Genomic DNA, 16,073 nt, shown 5'->3' with positions numbered 1-16,073 from the left:
ACCATACAACATTGTTGGAACAATGTTGTATGGTTGTATTCCTTCAAACATACCCATTTTTGCTTTCCGAGATAATGCTCTCGACTTCCACACCTTCAAGGCTCCCAGAATTTTCGTCCCCTCCCCGACCCTATGATTCCATCTGACTTATACTATACTATATATATATATATATATATATATATATATATATATATATATATATATATATATATATATATATATATAAATATATATATATATATATATATATATATATATATATATATATATATATATATATATATATATATATATATATATATATTTCTTTCTTTTAAACTATTCGCTATTTCCCGCGTTAGCGAGGTAGCGTTAAGAACAGAGGACTGGGCCTTTGTGGAATATCCTCACCTGGCCCCCCTCTGTTCCTTCTTTTGGAAAATTAAAAAAAAAACGAGAGGGGAGGATTTCCAGCCTCCCGCTCCCTCCCCTTTTAGTCGCCTTCTACGACACGCAGGGAATACGTGGGAAGTATTCTTAATCCCCTATCCCCAGGGATATATATATATATATATATATATATATATATATATATATATATATATATATATATATATATATATATATATATATATATATATATTCAAACACGTATTCTATTGAGAGGATAAAATTATGGTGGGAATGAGATGGCAAAGCAGCCATGGGACATGATGCCTCCTTAGTGGGTCGTCCATCTGTGAATGGAGTCATGAAGACCATAGGAAGCACTTCAGGTTGGAGACAATCAGAAACAGAGGGATATTCCGGGAGTACAACATGACGATGCTGTGTACAGATGCTGCAGTGGTAAAACTGGAGACACTGGAGGAGATTGTGAGGGGAATTTGGCCTCGTCTGTGCGGGAAAATGAAGCTGAAAGCATATGCTAACCAAGGCGGGAAGCAAATGTGCTGGCGACGTTAGATTCTCACTGTGATGATATGACTGCACGGTGAGAGGACATCCAGACATGCCAGGTTCTTGAGAAGGATGTTTAGTGGACTGGACGGAGGCAGACGGCCGCCCGGATGAGACATTCAACAATAATCGTAAAAGCAAATGTGAACGTGAAGCGTGTCAGTAGGTCACTCTAGCCTGGGGTGTGGTGGGGAAATGTGAGGGAGTCATCTCAACGTGACGGCCAGAGGACAAGGCGACTGAGGGTGGATATTCTGAGCTCTGGCTGTACACCGGAAGAGCGGGATGTCAGAGGGAGACCTGCTGGGGTCAGGATGATAGAATAGGAGGGAACTGGCTGGGGTTAGGATGATGGAATAGGAGGGAACTGGCTGGGGTTAGGATGATAGAATAGGAGGGAACTGGCTGGGGTTAGGATGATAGAATAGGAGGGAACTGGCTGGGGTTAGGATGATGGAATAGGAGGGAACTGGCTGGGGTTAGGATGATAGAATAGGAGGGAACTGGCTGGGGTTAGGATGATGGAATAGGAGGGAACTGGCTGGGGTTAGGATGATAGAATAGGAGGGAACTGGCTGGGGTTAGGATGATAGAATAGGAGGGAACTGGCTGGGGTTAGGATGATGGAATAGGAGGGAACTGGCTGGGGTTAGGATGATAGAATAGGAGGGAACTGGCTGGGGTTAGGATGATGGAACAGTGGTTACAGGCTGGAGTCAGGTCGATGGGCGTGATAAGAAACACCAGAATTACATGGAAATGATCAATACTATCATCATCATCATCATCATCATCATCATGGTCATCATTCTGCACCCAGGCGCATGGCCTGACCCCACCAACATGGAAGACACAATCACCGTATGACAGTTTCAGTCACACGACAGGCAGCAATCCCCGTGATGGCCAACTGGCACCCAGCTCCACTGGCGGGTGAAAGACATAGACTCTCTCTCTCTCTCTCTCTCTCTCTCTCTCTCTCTCTCTCTCTCTCTCTCTCTCTCTCTATTGACCCATGAGTCCCCTGACCCTTGTGACCCCTTAACCCCGTGACCCATGAGTTCTCTAGAGACTCCCGTGACCCATGGCCTCCCCACCTTACCCCTCCCGTGACTCACCTCCTCCATGGTGGCGTGGACAGACTTCCTGCGATCCTTCTTGGTGGTCTTCACCTCGGACCCGGCAGTCATGCTGGTCTCCCGGTTCCCGGGTTCGGCTGCCGGAACTTTATGTGTCCGTGGTAATCTCCTCTGGCTCTGTTCCCTTTATCTACCGACTTTGCCTAAGTCTGCCACTGGCAATTGCCTTCGTCAGTTTTCTCTGCTCTGGTCTGTGGTTTGCTCTGTGTCTTATTACTTTTCCCTTCCTTGTAATCTGTTTTGTTTTCGTATTTCTTTCGCTGATGTTTTCCCGCAGGTTTTCTTTTCCAGGATGGCCGTCGAGCGGCGCCGCTTCACCTTTTAATAAACTCGATTTTTATGCGGAGTTCACGTGTTGTGTGTCAAGACACGATTTGGCAGACTGCACAAGGACTGAATATTGGCCAGTTCTACCTCAGTAAAGCTGGATAGGCTGTGTACACGATAAACCGTTAAGTCCCACATTTCAGCGAGGAACTGTTATTTGGATAACGTCTGCTCGGTTAAGGCCAGGCACATCATGCAGTGTATCCTGGGTCTGAAAAGCAACAACAGTGTGGATCGATTCTGAAACAGACGTCAGCAAGTGTTTGGGTAATGCACAGTGTAGGCGAGACAACATCCTGAAACCCGTGTTGGACAGGAAAAGACACGTGACTAAAAGTATATAACGATGAGAGAGAGAATGAATGTGAGGGGCATATAGTTTGTAGATCATGGTAGGGAAGAAAAACAGGGAAGAGAAGTGTTCCAGCACACAGCCTGCATTCAGATCCTCCCCAGACCCACAACAAACACTTTGGAGTCTTCTGCTTTATGAGCCAGTCTCCATGGACTGTAGGATCCTCCAGCAGATAAACTATCAGGTCTTCTGTTACCAGTTCCTCCCATGTACTACCCTCACCAGGTTCACCACACACACACTACACTCCCATCCTCACTAAGTCCATTCCCTCGACCGTGAGATAATCACAGAAAGTCTGATTCCGGCTCATAACCCCCACTTCTTGAAGGAGGAGGCAAAGAAGTTCCAAAATATCTACCGACTTCAGGTATGAGATGATAGACATAATGCAACATACATAACCCGGGACAACCTGGCGCCCGTCATGAAAGATCATGTCTTTCAGTTGCCTGAACGTAGTACTACAGTAAACTACAGACACGCTGGACAACAAATTAAAAGCTATGTCACAAAACAGATATCTGCAAATGTCTCTGATATATGTGACGACAGTGTCAAACACCACAAAGTGGTAAATGTGGTTATAGTAAGTGGATAAGTGGGAAGATGGATACACTACTGCTTCACTACCACATCATAACACATTGTGGTACCTCGAAGAATTTGCAAAGCCTTCCCAGGTAATAAGCTCTGGTCCCTCAGGGGAAGGTATCTGTACACCTCAGCTGCCTCTCCTGCCCCTGCCTGACAGAGATGCAAACACGGGCCAAAGTTATCATGTCATCCTTTCCAGTTATTACAGAAGTAGACATGGAAGACTCCATCATCATCATCATCATCATCATCATCATCATCATCACAAGACACTGTGAAACAACATCTCACGTTGGGTCTCTGATAACAACATGCTCTTACCATTCTAAGGCACGTAAAATTATGTTAATAAAAAACTGGAGAGCATCGGACAGAAAGGAAGAGCGTCATGACTGGGGAGAGGAGCGTAAAAGCCCTCGGAGCGGTAATATCTGAAGACCCGCAGCCAACATAACAAAGCAACAGTTGCCTCTTTAAAAGAAAAAAATATGGCCGGCTGGATTTTACGGACCTTCAAGACAAGCGAGATAAAACTAATGATGTCGCTCTTCAGGGCACTCACATACTCGCGACCAAAATACCATCGTGTGCTAACATCCTTCCTCCTGGGGAAGCGACACTGCACGGTTAGATAGTCACGAAATATATTTCCCTCCCCGCCAGTATCTATACCGCAAAAAACCTAATGGGACCCGCTTAGAGCAGTGAAGCTGTACTGTCTGTATAGCGACGCAGTAAACATATGCATTATTTTACACCTGGTACATCCTGGAAGGCATGTTTTCCAGTCTGCCCTGGAAAACAGTTCCATTTCGACAGCTTGGCCTGTGCGGAACTCCTGGAATGCTACCAGTTAAATCGGGAGGTGGAATAAGTACAATAAAGGAAAACTTGCGTCACACAGCAATTAAAACCACCATGGACTGTTGAGTGGGTAGCTTCAAGGACGACCTGCACGAGGACGTACAAGGTGCACCCCACCGTACAGGATGTGCGGCACACGTTGGCCTAAGGGCGGCAGCCCCGACAACAGCCTGGCAGGGCAGAGCAACACGACAGGATTGTCGAAGGGCGTCGTATGGGGAAGGGAAGACCTCCGAAACCATCGTCAGATAAACGTAAAAGTAAGATAAGGTCCCAGACCCAGTTGTGGGGAGGGTGGCGGGTATGAAGACCTCCGAAACCATCGTCAGATAAAGAGATAAAGGTAGAGTAAGATAAGGTCCAGACCCAGCTGTGGGGAGGGTGGGGTTTGAGAAGACCTCCAAAACCATGGCCAGATAAAGGTAAAGTAAGGTAAGGTCAAGACCCAGCTGTGGGGAGGGTGGGGTTTGAGAAGACCTCCAAAACCATGGCCAGATAAAGGTAAAGTAAGGTAAGGTCAAGACCCAGCTGTGGGGAGGGTGGGGTTTGAGAAGACCTCCAAAACCATGGCCAGATAAAGGTAAAGTAAGGTAAGGTCAAGACCCAGCTGTGGGGGAGGGTGGGGTTTGAGAAGACCTCCAAAACCATGGCCAGATAAAGGTAAAGTAAGGTAAAGTCCAGACTTAGCTGTGGAGGGAAGGAGGGAGGGGGGAAGACCTCGGAAACCATCCTCACCAGGTGCAGTAAACAACATACACCCGGCACCCGCTTCCTGCGGGGTAAGGAACTCTCAAGGGGAGCCTCATCTGTCACAGTAACAAGCAGCACGTCGCCTCATTTTAATGAGTAAGATGAGTGAGGGTCATCGTCTGGCAGAGAGGGTACCGGGGTCTCTGCCTCAAGGAAGGCTGGAAACGATGGGGTCCTGGTGGAGATGGGTGGAGGATGGGGTCTGGTGGAGATGGTTGGAGGGTGGGGTCTGGTGGAGATGGTTGGAGGGTGGGGTCTGGTGGAGATGGGTGGAGGATGGGGTCTGGTGGAGATGGTTGGAGGGTGGGGTCTGGTGTTGATGGCTGGAGGGAGCGGTCTGGTGGAGATGGTTGGAGGGTGGGGCCTGGTGGAGATGGTTGGAGGGTGGGGCCTGGTGGAGATGGTTGAAGGGTGGGGTCTGGTGGAGATGGTTGGAGGATGGGGTCTGGTGGAGATGGTTGGGGGAGGGGTCTGGTGGATATGGTTGGAGGGTGGGGTCTGGTGGAGATGGTTGGAGGGAGGGGCCTGGTGGAGATGGTTGGAGAGTGGGGCCTGTTGGAGATGGTTGGAGGGTGGGGTCTGAGGGAGATGGTTGGAGGGTGGGGCCTGTTGGAGATGGTTGGAGGGTGGGGCCTGGTGGAGATGGTTGGAGGGTGGGGTCTGGTGGAGACGGTAGGAGGGTGGGACCTGGTGGAGACGGTAGGAGGGTGGGGCCTGGTGGAGATGGTTGGAGGGAGGGGCCTGGTGGAAATGTTTGGAGAGTGGGGCCTGTTGGAGATGGTTGGAGGGTGGGGCCTGTTGGAGATGGTTGGAGGGTGGGGTCTGGTGGAGATGGCTGGAGGGTGGGGCCTGTTGGAGATGGTTGGAGGGTGGGGTCTGGTGGAGATGGTTGGAGGGTGAGGTCTGGTGGAGATAGCTGGTTGGAGGGTGGGGTCTGGTGGAGATGGGTGGAAGGTGGGGTCTGGTGGAGATGGTTGGAGGGTGGGGTCTGGTGGAGATGGTTGGAGGATGGGGTCTGGTGGAGATGGTTGGGGGAGGGGTCTGGTGGATATGGTTGGAGGGTGGGGTCTGGTGGAGATGGTTGGGGCAGGGGTCTGGTGGAGATGGTTGGAGGGTGGGGTCTGGTGGAGATGGTTGGAGTGTGAGGTCTGGTGGAGATGGTTGGAGGGTGGGGTCTGGTGGAGATGGTTGGAGGGTGGAGACTGGTGGAGATGGCTGGAGGGTGGGGTCTGGTGATGATGGTTGGAGGGTTGGGGTTTGGTGGAGATGGTTGGAGGGTGGGGTCTGGTGGAGATGGTTGGAGGGTGAGGTCTGGTGGAGATGGTTGGAGGGTGGGGTCTGGTGGAGATGGTTGGAGGGTGGGGCCTGGTGATGATGGTTGGAGAGTGGGGTTTGGTGGAGATGGTTGGAGGGTGGGGTCTGGTGGAGATGGTTGGAGTGTGGGTGCTGGTGGATATGGTTGGAGGGTGGGTTCTGGTGGAGATGGTTGGAGGGTGGAGACTGGTGGAGATGGCTGGAGGGTGGGGTCTGGTGATGATGGTTGGAGGGTGGGGTTTGGTGGAGATGGTTGGAGGGTGGGGTCTGGTGGAGATGGTTGGAGGGTGAGGTCTGGTGGAGATGGTTGGAGGGTGGGGTCTGGTGGAGATGGCTGGAGGGTGGGGCCTGGTGATGATGGTTGGAGGGTGGGGTTTGGTGGAGATGGTTGGAGGGTGGGGTCTGGCGGAGATGGCTGGAGGGTGGGGCCTCTTGGAGATGGTTGGAGGGTGGGGTCTGGTGGAGATGGCTGGAGGGTGGGGTCTGGTGTTGATGGTTGGAGGGTGGGGTCTGGTGGAGATGGTTGGAGGGTGGGGCCTGGTGGAGATGGTTGGAGGGTGGGGCCTCTTGGAGATGGTTGGAGGGTGAGGTCTGGTGGAGATAGATGGTTGGAAGGTGGGGCCTGTTGGAGATGGTTGGAGGGTGGAGTCTGATGGAGGTGGTTGGAGGGTGAGGTCTGGCGGAGATGACTGGAGGGTGGGGTCTGGTGGAGATGGTTGGAGGGTGAGGTCTGGTGGAGGTGACTGGAGGGTGGGGCCTGGTGGAGATAGTTGGAAGGTGGGTGCTGGTGGAGATGGCTGGAGGGTGGGGTCTGGTGGAGATGGCCGAAGGATGGGGTCTGATGGAGATGGTTGGAGGGTGGGGTCTGGTGGAGATGGCTGGAGGATGGGGTCTGGTGGAGATGGTTGGAGGGTGGGGTCTGGTGGAGATGGTTGGAGGGAGGGTCTGGTGGAGATGGCTGGAGGATGGGGTCTGGTGGAGATGGTTGGAGGGTGGGGTCTGGTGGAGATGGTTGAGGGTGGGCCTGGTGGAGATAGTTGGAGGGTGAGGTCTGGTGGAGACAGATGGTTGGAGGGTGGGGTCTGGTGGAGATGGTTGGAGGGTGGGTTCTGGTGGAGATGGTTGGAGGGTGGGGTATGGTGGAGATGGTTGAAGGGTGGAACCTTGTGGAGATGGTTGAAGGGTGGGGTCTGGTGGAGATGGTTGGAGGGTCGGGTCTTGTGGAGATGGTTGGAGGGTGGTGTGTGGTGGAGGTGGTTGGAGGGTGGAGTATGGTGGAGATGGTTGGAGGGTGGGTAATGGTGAAGATGGTTGGAGGGTGGGGTCTGGTGGAGATGGTTGGAGGGTGGGCCTGGTGGAGATAGTTGGAGGGTGAGGTCTGGTGGAGATAGATTGTTGGAGGGTGGGGTCTGGTGGAGATAATATTCATTATGAATATACTTACATCAGTATCTATGAAAGAGTCCTGGTGTTACCCAGAACTCTGTTTAAAAGATCTAGTAACTCTGAACAGCAGCAGGGAAATGACGACTCCTTTGAAGTGATGTCATATAACGAGACTGCACACCGCATGATACAGTCTCTGTAAGGGTGCCTTTTCATTCGCTGTGTAACCTCTTGCAAGCAGAGCCTGCTGTATATATATATATATATATATATATATATATATATATATATATATATATATATATGTATATATATGTATATATATGTATATATATGTATATATATGTATATATATGTATATATATATATATATATATATATATATATATATATATATATATATATATATATATATATACATATATATTTTTTTTTTTTTTTCATACTATTCGCCATTTCCCGCGATAGCGAGGTAGCGTTAAGAACAGAGGACTGGGCCTTTGAGGGAATATCCTCACCTGGCCCCCTTCTCTGTTCCTTCTTTTGGAAAATTAAAAAAAAAACGAGAGGGGAGGATTTCCAGCCCCCCGCTCCCTTCCCTTTTAGTCGCCTTCTACGACACGCAGGGAATACGTGGGAAGTATTCTTTCTCCCCTATCCCCAGGGATATATATATATATATATATATATATATATATATATATATATATATATATATATATATATATATATTTTTTTTTTTTCTTTTTTTTTCTTTTTTTTTTTTTTTTTGCTTTGTCGCTGTCTCCCGCGTTTGCGAGGTAGCGCAAGGAAACAGACGAAAGAAATGGCCCAACCCACCCACATACACATGTATATACATACGTCCACACACGCAAATATACATACCTACACAGCTTTCCATGGTTTACCCCAGACGCTTCACATGCCTTGATTCAATCCACTGACAGCACGTCAACCCCGGTATACCACATCGATCCAATTCACTCTATTCCTTGCCCTCCTTTCACCCTCCTGCATGTTCAGGCCCCGATCACACAAAATCTTTTTCACTCCATCTTTCCACCTCCAATTTGGTCTCCCTCTTCTCCCCGTTCCCTCCACCTCCGACACATATATCCTCTTGGTCAATCTTTCCTCACTCATCCTCTCAATGTGCCCAAACCATTTCAAAACACCCTCTTCTGCTCTCTCAACCACGCTCTTTTTATTTCCACACATCTCTCTTACCCTTACGTTACTTACTCGATCAAACCACCTCACACCACACATTGTCCTCAAACATCTCATTTCCAGCACATCCATCCTCCTGCGCACAACTCTATCCATAGCCCACGCCTCGCAACCATACAACATTGTTGGAACCACTATTCCTTCAAACATACCCATTTTTGCTTTCCGAGATAATGTTCTCGACTTCCACACATTCTTCAAGGCTCCCAGAATTTTCGCCCCCTCCCCCACCCTATGATCCACTTCCGCTTCCATGGTTCCATCCGCTGCCAGATCCACTCCCAGATATCTAAAACACTTCACTTCCTCCAGTTTTTCTCCATTCAAACTCACCTCCCAATTGACTTGACCCTCAACCCTACTGTTCCTAATAACCTTGCTCTTATTCACATTTACTCTTAACTTTCTTCTTTCACACACTTTACCAAACTCAGTCACCAGCTTCTGCAGTTTCTCACATGAATCAGCCACCAGCGCTGTATCATCAGCGAACAACAACTGACTCACTTCCCAAGCTCTTTCATCCCCAACAGACTTCATACTTGCCCCTCTTTCCAAAACTCTTGCATTCACCTCCCTAACAACCCCATCCATAAACAAATTAAAGAACCATGGAGACATCACACACCCCTGCCGCAAACCTACATTCACTGAGAACCAATCACTTTCCTCTCTTCCTACACGTACACATGCCTTACATCCTCGATAAAAACTTTTCACTGCTTCTAACAACTTGCCTCCCACACCATATATTCTTAATACCTTCCACAGAGCATCTCTATCAACTCTATCATATGCCTTCTCCAAATCCATAAATGCTACATACAAATCCATTTGCTTTTCTAAGTATTTCTCACATACATTCTTCAAAGCAAACACCTGATCCACACATCCTCTACCACTTCTGAAACCACACTGCTCTTCCCCAATCTGATGCTCTGTACATGCCTTCACCCTCTCAATCAATACCCTCCCATATAATTTACCAGGAATACTCAACAAACTTATACCTCTGTAATTTGAGCACTCACTCTTATCCCCTTTGCCTTTGTACAATGGCACTATGCACGCATTCCGCCAATCCTCAGGCACCTCACCATGAGTCATACATACATTAAATAACCTTACCAACCAGTCAACAATACAGTCACCCCCCTTTTTAATAAATTCCACTGCAATACCAATAATAAAACGAATGAGGTTGAGAGAGCAGAGGAGGGTGTATTGAAATGGTTTGGTCACATGGAGAGAATGAGTGAGGAAAGATTGACAAAGAGGATATATGTGTCAGAGGTGGAGGGAACGAGGAGATGTGGGAAACCAAATTAGAGGTGGAAGGATGGCGTGAATTGGAACGATGTGGTATACCGGGGTCGACGTGATGTTAATGGATTTAACCAGGGCGTGTGAAGCATCTTTGGTAAACCATGAAAAGTTTTGTGATGCCTGGATGTGGAAAGGGAGCTGTGGTTTCGGTGCATTACACATGACAGCTAGATACTGAGTGTGAACGAATGTGGCCTTTGTTGTCTTTTCCTTGCGATTCCCCCCGCGCGCGCGTGTGGAGAGGGGTGCCATTTCATGTGTGTCGGGGTGGCGATGGGAATGGATGAAGGCAGCATGTATGAATATTTACGTGTGTATATATCAATATATCTGTGCATGCATATGCATGTATACGTTGCAATGTATATGTGTGTATATGTGCGTGTGTGGGCGTTTATGTATATGTGTATGTGGATGGGTTGGGCCATTCTTTCGTCTGTTTCCTTGCGCTACCTCCCAAACGCGGGAGACAGCGACAAAGTACAATAAATAAATAAATGATATAAACATATATATATATATATATATATATATATATATATATATATATATATATATATATATATATATATATCATTCTATTTATTATACTTTGTCGCTGTCTCCCGCGTTAGCGAGGTAGCGCAAGGAAACAGACAAAAGAATGGCCCAACCCATCCACATACACATGTGTATACATACACGTCCACACACACACATATACATACCTATACATTTCAACGTATACATATATATATATATATATATATATATATATATATATATATATATATATATATATATATATATATATATATATATATATATATACATACACAGACATATACATATATACACATGTACATAATTCATACATGCTGCCTTTATTCATTCCCGTCGTCACCCCGCCACAACATGAAATGACAACCCCCTCCCCCGGCATGCGCGGGAGGTAGCATTAGGAAAAGGCAACAAAGGTCGCATTCGTTCACACTCAGTCTCTAGCTGTCATGTATAATGCACCGAAACCACAGCTCCCTTTCCACATCCAGGCCCCACAAAACTTTCCATGGTTTACCCCAGACGCTTTACATGCCCTGGTTCAATCCACTGAAAGCACGCCAACCCCGGTGTACCACATCGTTTTAGATACCTGGAAGTAGACATGGTAGCGAATGTAATCAGGGAAGCAGAAGTGAGTCAAAGGGTTGGTAAGTGGTGGGGAGGGGAGAGGAAGGGGGGAGAAGTTCTGAAACACTGAAGAATGTATGGAAAGAGATCGTTATCTGCGAGGGCAAAAATGGGTATGTTTGAAAGTATAGTAGATCCAACATCATTACATGGATGTGAGGCATGGGCTATAGATAAGACTACACGGAGGAGGTTGGTGGTGTTGGTAATTAAATATCTGAGGTCAATATGTGGTGTGAGGTGGTTTGATAAGAGTAAGAAATTAGAATGGTAAGAGAGATGTGTGGTAATGAAAAGAGTGTGGTTGAGAGCGCTGAAAAGGTTGTGCTGAAATGGTTGGAACATATGGAGAGAATGAGTGAGGAAAGGTTGACAAAGAGGACATATGTGTCAGAAGTGGTGGGAACAAGGTGAACGGGGAGACCGAATTCAAGATGAAAGGATAGAGTGAAAAAAAATTTGAGCCACTGGGGGCTGAACATGCAGGAGGGTAATAGGCTCGCACGGGGTTGAGTAAATTGGAATGATGTGTTATACCGGGGGGTAAATATGCTGTCAAAAGATGAACCAGAGCATGTAAAGCATCCGGGTAAACCATGGAAAGGCGCTTGGGACTTGGTTGTGGATATGGAGCTGTGGTTTCGATGCATCGCACATCACAGTTAGAGAATATATGTGAGTAGATGCGGCCTTTTTTCGTCTGTTCCTGGCGCTACCTCGCTAATGCAGGAAACGGCGATCAAGCACGCGCGCGCGCGCGCATACACACACACACACACACACACACACACACACACACACACACACACACTGCGCATTCCCTGCGCGTTGTAGAGAGGGGGGACTGGAAATCCTCCCCTTTCTGTATTTCAATTCCCAAAAGATGGAACAGAGGGAGCCACGAGAGGAGTGTTAACCCGAATGTGTGTGGATGTAACCAAGATGAGAAGGAGAGACAGGTGGCATGTACGTAGGATGAACCCTAGATGTTTAAGCGCAGAGTAAAACAAGGTTTAAGATTAAGGGGAAAGAATGGTATGGGAATGTCTTAGGAGTACAGTTAGTGTTTAGTGTAAACGCAAGAGCTAAGGAAGGAGTAGCAGTACTACCGAAGGAGGAGTTCAGACAATTTGTGTAAGAATGAAGGAAGGAAGAAGTGATCTCCATACTGATATGGGTAAAAAATTGTAAGTGGATTATTAGAGTTAAGCGATTAATACTGCTTATGCACCTGGCCACAAGAAAAATGATGGAGAGGTGAGTGCATTGGGGACAGTTGAGTGCGTATGCAGTTTTGATGTAAGACATCGGGTATTAATACGTGAATTAAAGCGAAAGTGAATAATATGGCGGTTGAGGGTATAACTGGGGTATGTGGGGTATATAGTATCGTGAATACGATTTGTGAACAGCTTGTGAGGTTGTGTGCTGAAAAAGGACAGGTGATTGGGAATATCTAGTTCTAAATGAAGGGCATACTTAAGCATACGTGGGCAAGAAAGAAATATGGTCTGCGGGTATTACTGGATTACGTATTGATTGACAGGCGGGCAAAAGGCAGACTTTTGGATGTGTATGTGCTGAGAGGGGCAGCTAGTGGAATGTCTGGTAGAGGCGAGGGTGAAGATCTGTAGAGGTTTTCGGAAAAGAGGAAATTATACATGTGAGAGAAGACGTTGGTGAAAGTAGGTGATCTTGGGAAATAGATTTGTGTGATCAAGTGTAAAATATCAAAATGTGAGAATGAACGAAGCTATGGGGGGGGGGGGGGGGTGAAGAACACGAGATATTTACGGAGACAAGTGCTGGCATGTGCGATAGAGGTTTCTGCTAGTACACGAAACTGGATCGTGGGTAGGCGAAAGGGTTGTGAGCGGTGGGACGACGAAGTAGAGTTGTTAGTGAAAGACAGAAGAAGTGTATGGGTGGTGTGTACAGAGAAGGACTGCAAGTGTGATTGGGATACCAAATAAAGCGGCGGAGGCAGAGAGGAAGGTGCAGGGGCTGAAAAGGAGCAAATGAGAATTAAGGTAAGCGAGCATCAGCAAAATTTAGGGAGAATATGTTTTAGACAGAGATTAATAGTGTGAGAAAAACAAACATATGGGAACGTCGGGGAAGGAGGCATATGTTGTGGCAACAAGCAGTGATGAGGTAAAGAGGAGATGGAGTGAGTATTCTGAAGGACTGTTGAATGTGCTTGATGGCAGGCTGGCAGATGTAAGGGTGTTTGGATCGGGGTGGTAAGAGATGTGAGAGAGTCATGACAAGTGATTCAGTGAAGAGAGAAGAGATGATGAAAGCCTTGCAAGAAATGAGATGTTGGCAAGGCGGCTGGAGTGGATGGTACTGAGGTTGAATTTTTTAAGAAGGAGTGTGACTGTGTTGTTGACATGTCAGTGAGGATTTCCAGTGCGTGTATCGATCACAGTGAGGTGCCTGAGGATTAGCGGAATACACGGATAGTGCCACTGTATGAAGGCAAAGGGAACAAAGGTGTGTTCTAATTACAGGAGTATAAGTTTGCTGAGTGTGCCTGGCAAGTTGTATGAAAGAGCGATAACTGAGAGGGTACTGGCATTCACAGAGCATCAGACTAGGGAGGAACAGTGTGGTTTCGGGAGTGGTTGAGGACGTGTGGATCAGGAATTTGTTTGAAGAATGTGTGTAAGAAATACTTTGAGAAAAAAAAGAAGGATCTGTATGTGACATTCATTGATCAAGAAAAAGCATATGTTCGGGTTGACAGAGGTGCTTTATGGAAGATGTTACGAATGTATGTATGGTGTGGGAGGAAGGCTATTACATACAATGGAATATTCATGAAGGTTGGTTTGTAAGGGTTGTGTGCGAGTAGGAAGAGAAGAGAGTGAAAGGTTCCAGGTGGGTCTGCGGCAGGGATGTGTGATGTCACTATTGCTATTTAATTTGTTCATGGATGGGTGGTGAGGAAGGTAAATGCAAGGGTCTTAGAGAGAGGTAGGTATTTCTTGGTGTTACCTGATGACCGATTTGAGTGAGAAACTGCAGATGCTGGTGACTGGGTTTGAGAGAGTGTGTGAAGGGAGAAAAGTGAGAGGAAATGAGTATAAAAGCAAGGTTATTGGGTTTAGCAATGCAAAGACACAGGTTAGTTGAGGTGTGAGTTTGAATAGTGAAAACTTGGAGGAAGTGGTTTATCTTTAGATGCCTGGGAATGGACACGGCAGCGAATGGGACCATAGAAGCAGGTGTCACTGGGTGGGTGAGGGGGCAAAGGTTTTGGGAGCACTGAGGAGTGTGTGGACATGGGACACTATCTAGGAGGCGAAAACAGGTATGTGTTAAGGTGGCGTCCCACAAATGTTGTCAGATGCGAGGTATGAACGATAGATGAGAATGTGCGGAAGAGAGTAAAGATGTCGGAAATGATATCCTTGTGGACAATGTAAATGACTCTTTTCCAAGACAGGATCATGGTGCTACCCCGGGGATCCTTCCAGGAACTCCCCGCAACCCAAAGGATGCGCCATTTCCAGTAGCAGGAAAATCATGGGCTTCTTTGGAGCAAGAAATTCTTTTATGAGACTGTACTCCCAATAATACAGCCTTACTCCAGAAGACTTCATTTGCGGTGTAGCCTACAGCAGGAGTCCCATAAACAAACACACACACACACACACACACACACACACACAAACACACTGTTTCCTGTGGGGTGGGGTAGCGCCTAGAACGGATGAAGGCAAGCAAATATGAATATGTACATGTGCATATATGTGTATGTCTGTGGATGTGTATGTATATGTTGAAATATATATATATATATATATATATATATATATATATATATATATATATATATATATATATATATATATATATATATAAATATATATATATATATATTCTTTTTTTCTTTCTTATACTGTTCGCCATTTCCCGCTTTAGCGAGGTACCGATAAGAACAGAGGACTGAGCCTTTGAGGGAATATCCTCACTTAGCCCCCTTCTCTGTTCCTCTTTTGGAAAATCAAAAAACGAGAGGGGAGGATTTCCAGCCTCCCGCTCTCTCCCCTCTTAGTCGCCTTCTACGACAAGCAGGGAATACGTGGGAAGTATTCATTCTCCCCTATCCCCAGGGATATATATATATATATATATATATATATATATATATCTTCCGCTTCCATGGTTCCATCCGCTGCCAGATCCACTCCCAGATATCTAAAACACTTTACTTCCGCCAGTTTTTCTCCATTCAAACTTACCTCCCAATTGACTTGACCTTCAACTCTACAGTACCTAATAACCTTGCTCTTATTCACATTTACTCTTAACTTTCTTCTTTCACACACTTTACCAAACTGTCACAAGCTTCTGCAGTTTCTCACATGAATCAGCCACCAGCGCTGTATCATCAGCGAACAACAACTGACACACTTCCCAAGCTCTCTCATCCACAACAGACTTCATACTTGCCCCTCTTTCCAAAACTCTTGCATTCACCTCCCTAACAACCCCATCCATAAACAGATTAAACATATATATATATATATATATATATATATATATATATATATATATATATATATATATATATATATATATATATATATATGTGTATATATATATATATATATATATATATATATATATATATATATATATATATATATACATATACATTT

General features: G+C 46.3%; 1 protein-coding gene across 5 annotated transcripts in view; it reads right to left on the bottom strand.

Moving 5' to 3' along the window:
* Positions 1 to 16,073, bottom strand: part of Dpp10 (Dipeptidyl peptidase 10) — a 788,027-nt gene that overhangs the window by 398,255 nt on the left and 373,699 nt on the right. For 2 of the 5 annotated variants that reach the window (XM_071671390.1, XM_071671391.1), the window contains exon 1: positions 2,061 to 2,643. The exons of 1 other annotated variant lie outside the window; for it this stretch is intronic. In XM_071671390.1, the coding sequence (XP_071527491.1) occupies positions 2,061 to 2,132 (72 nt within the window). In that variant the 5' untranslated portion in view covers positions 2,133 to 2,643. Of the gene's footprint in view, positions 1 to 2,060; positions 2,644 to 16,073 lie in introns of those variants that run through there. 2 more of the 5 variants (XM_071671392.1, XM_071671393.1) reach the window with 1 other exon arrangement.

This window comes from Panulirus ornatus, chromosome 16 (assembly GCF_036320965.1).
Source record: "Panulirus ornatus isolate Po-2019 chromosome 16, ASM3632096v1, whole genome shotgun sequence".
NCBI lineage: Eukaryota > Metazoa > Arthropoda > Malacostraca > Decapoda > Palinuridae > Panulirus > Panulirus ornatus.
Note: the sequence above shows the minus strand (reverse complement) of the source record. Positions and strands in the feature narration are given on the sequence as shown.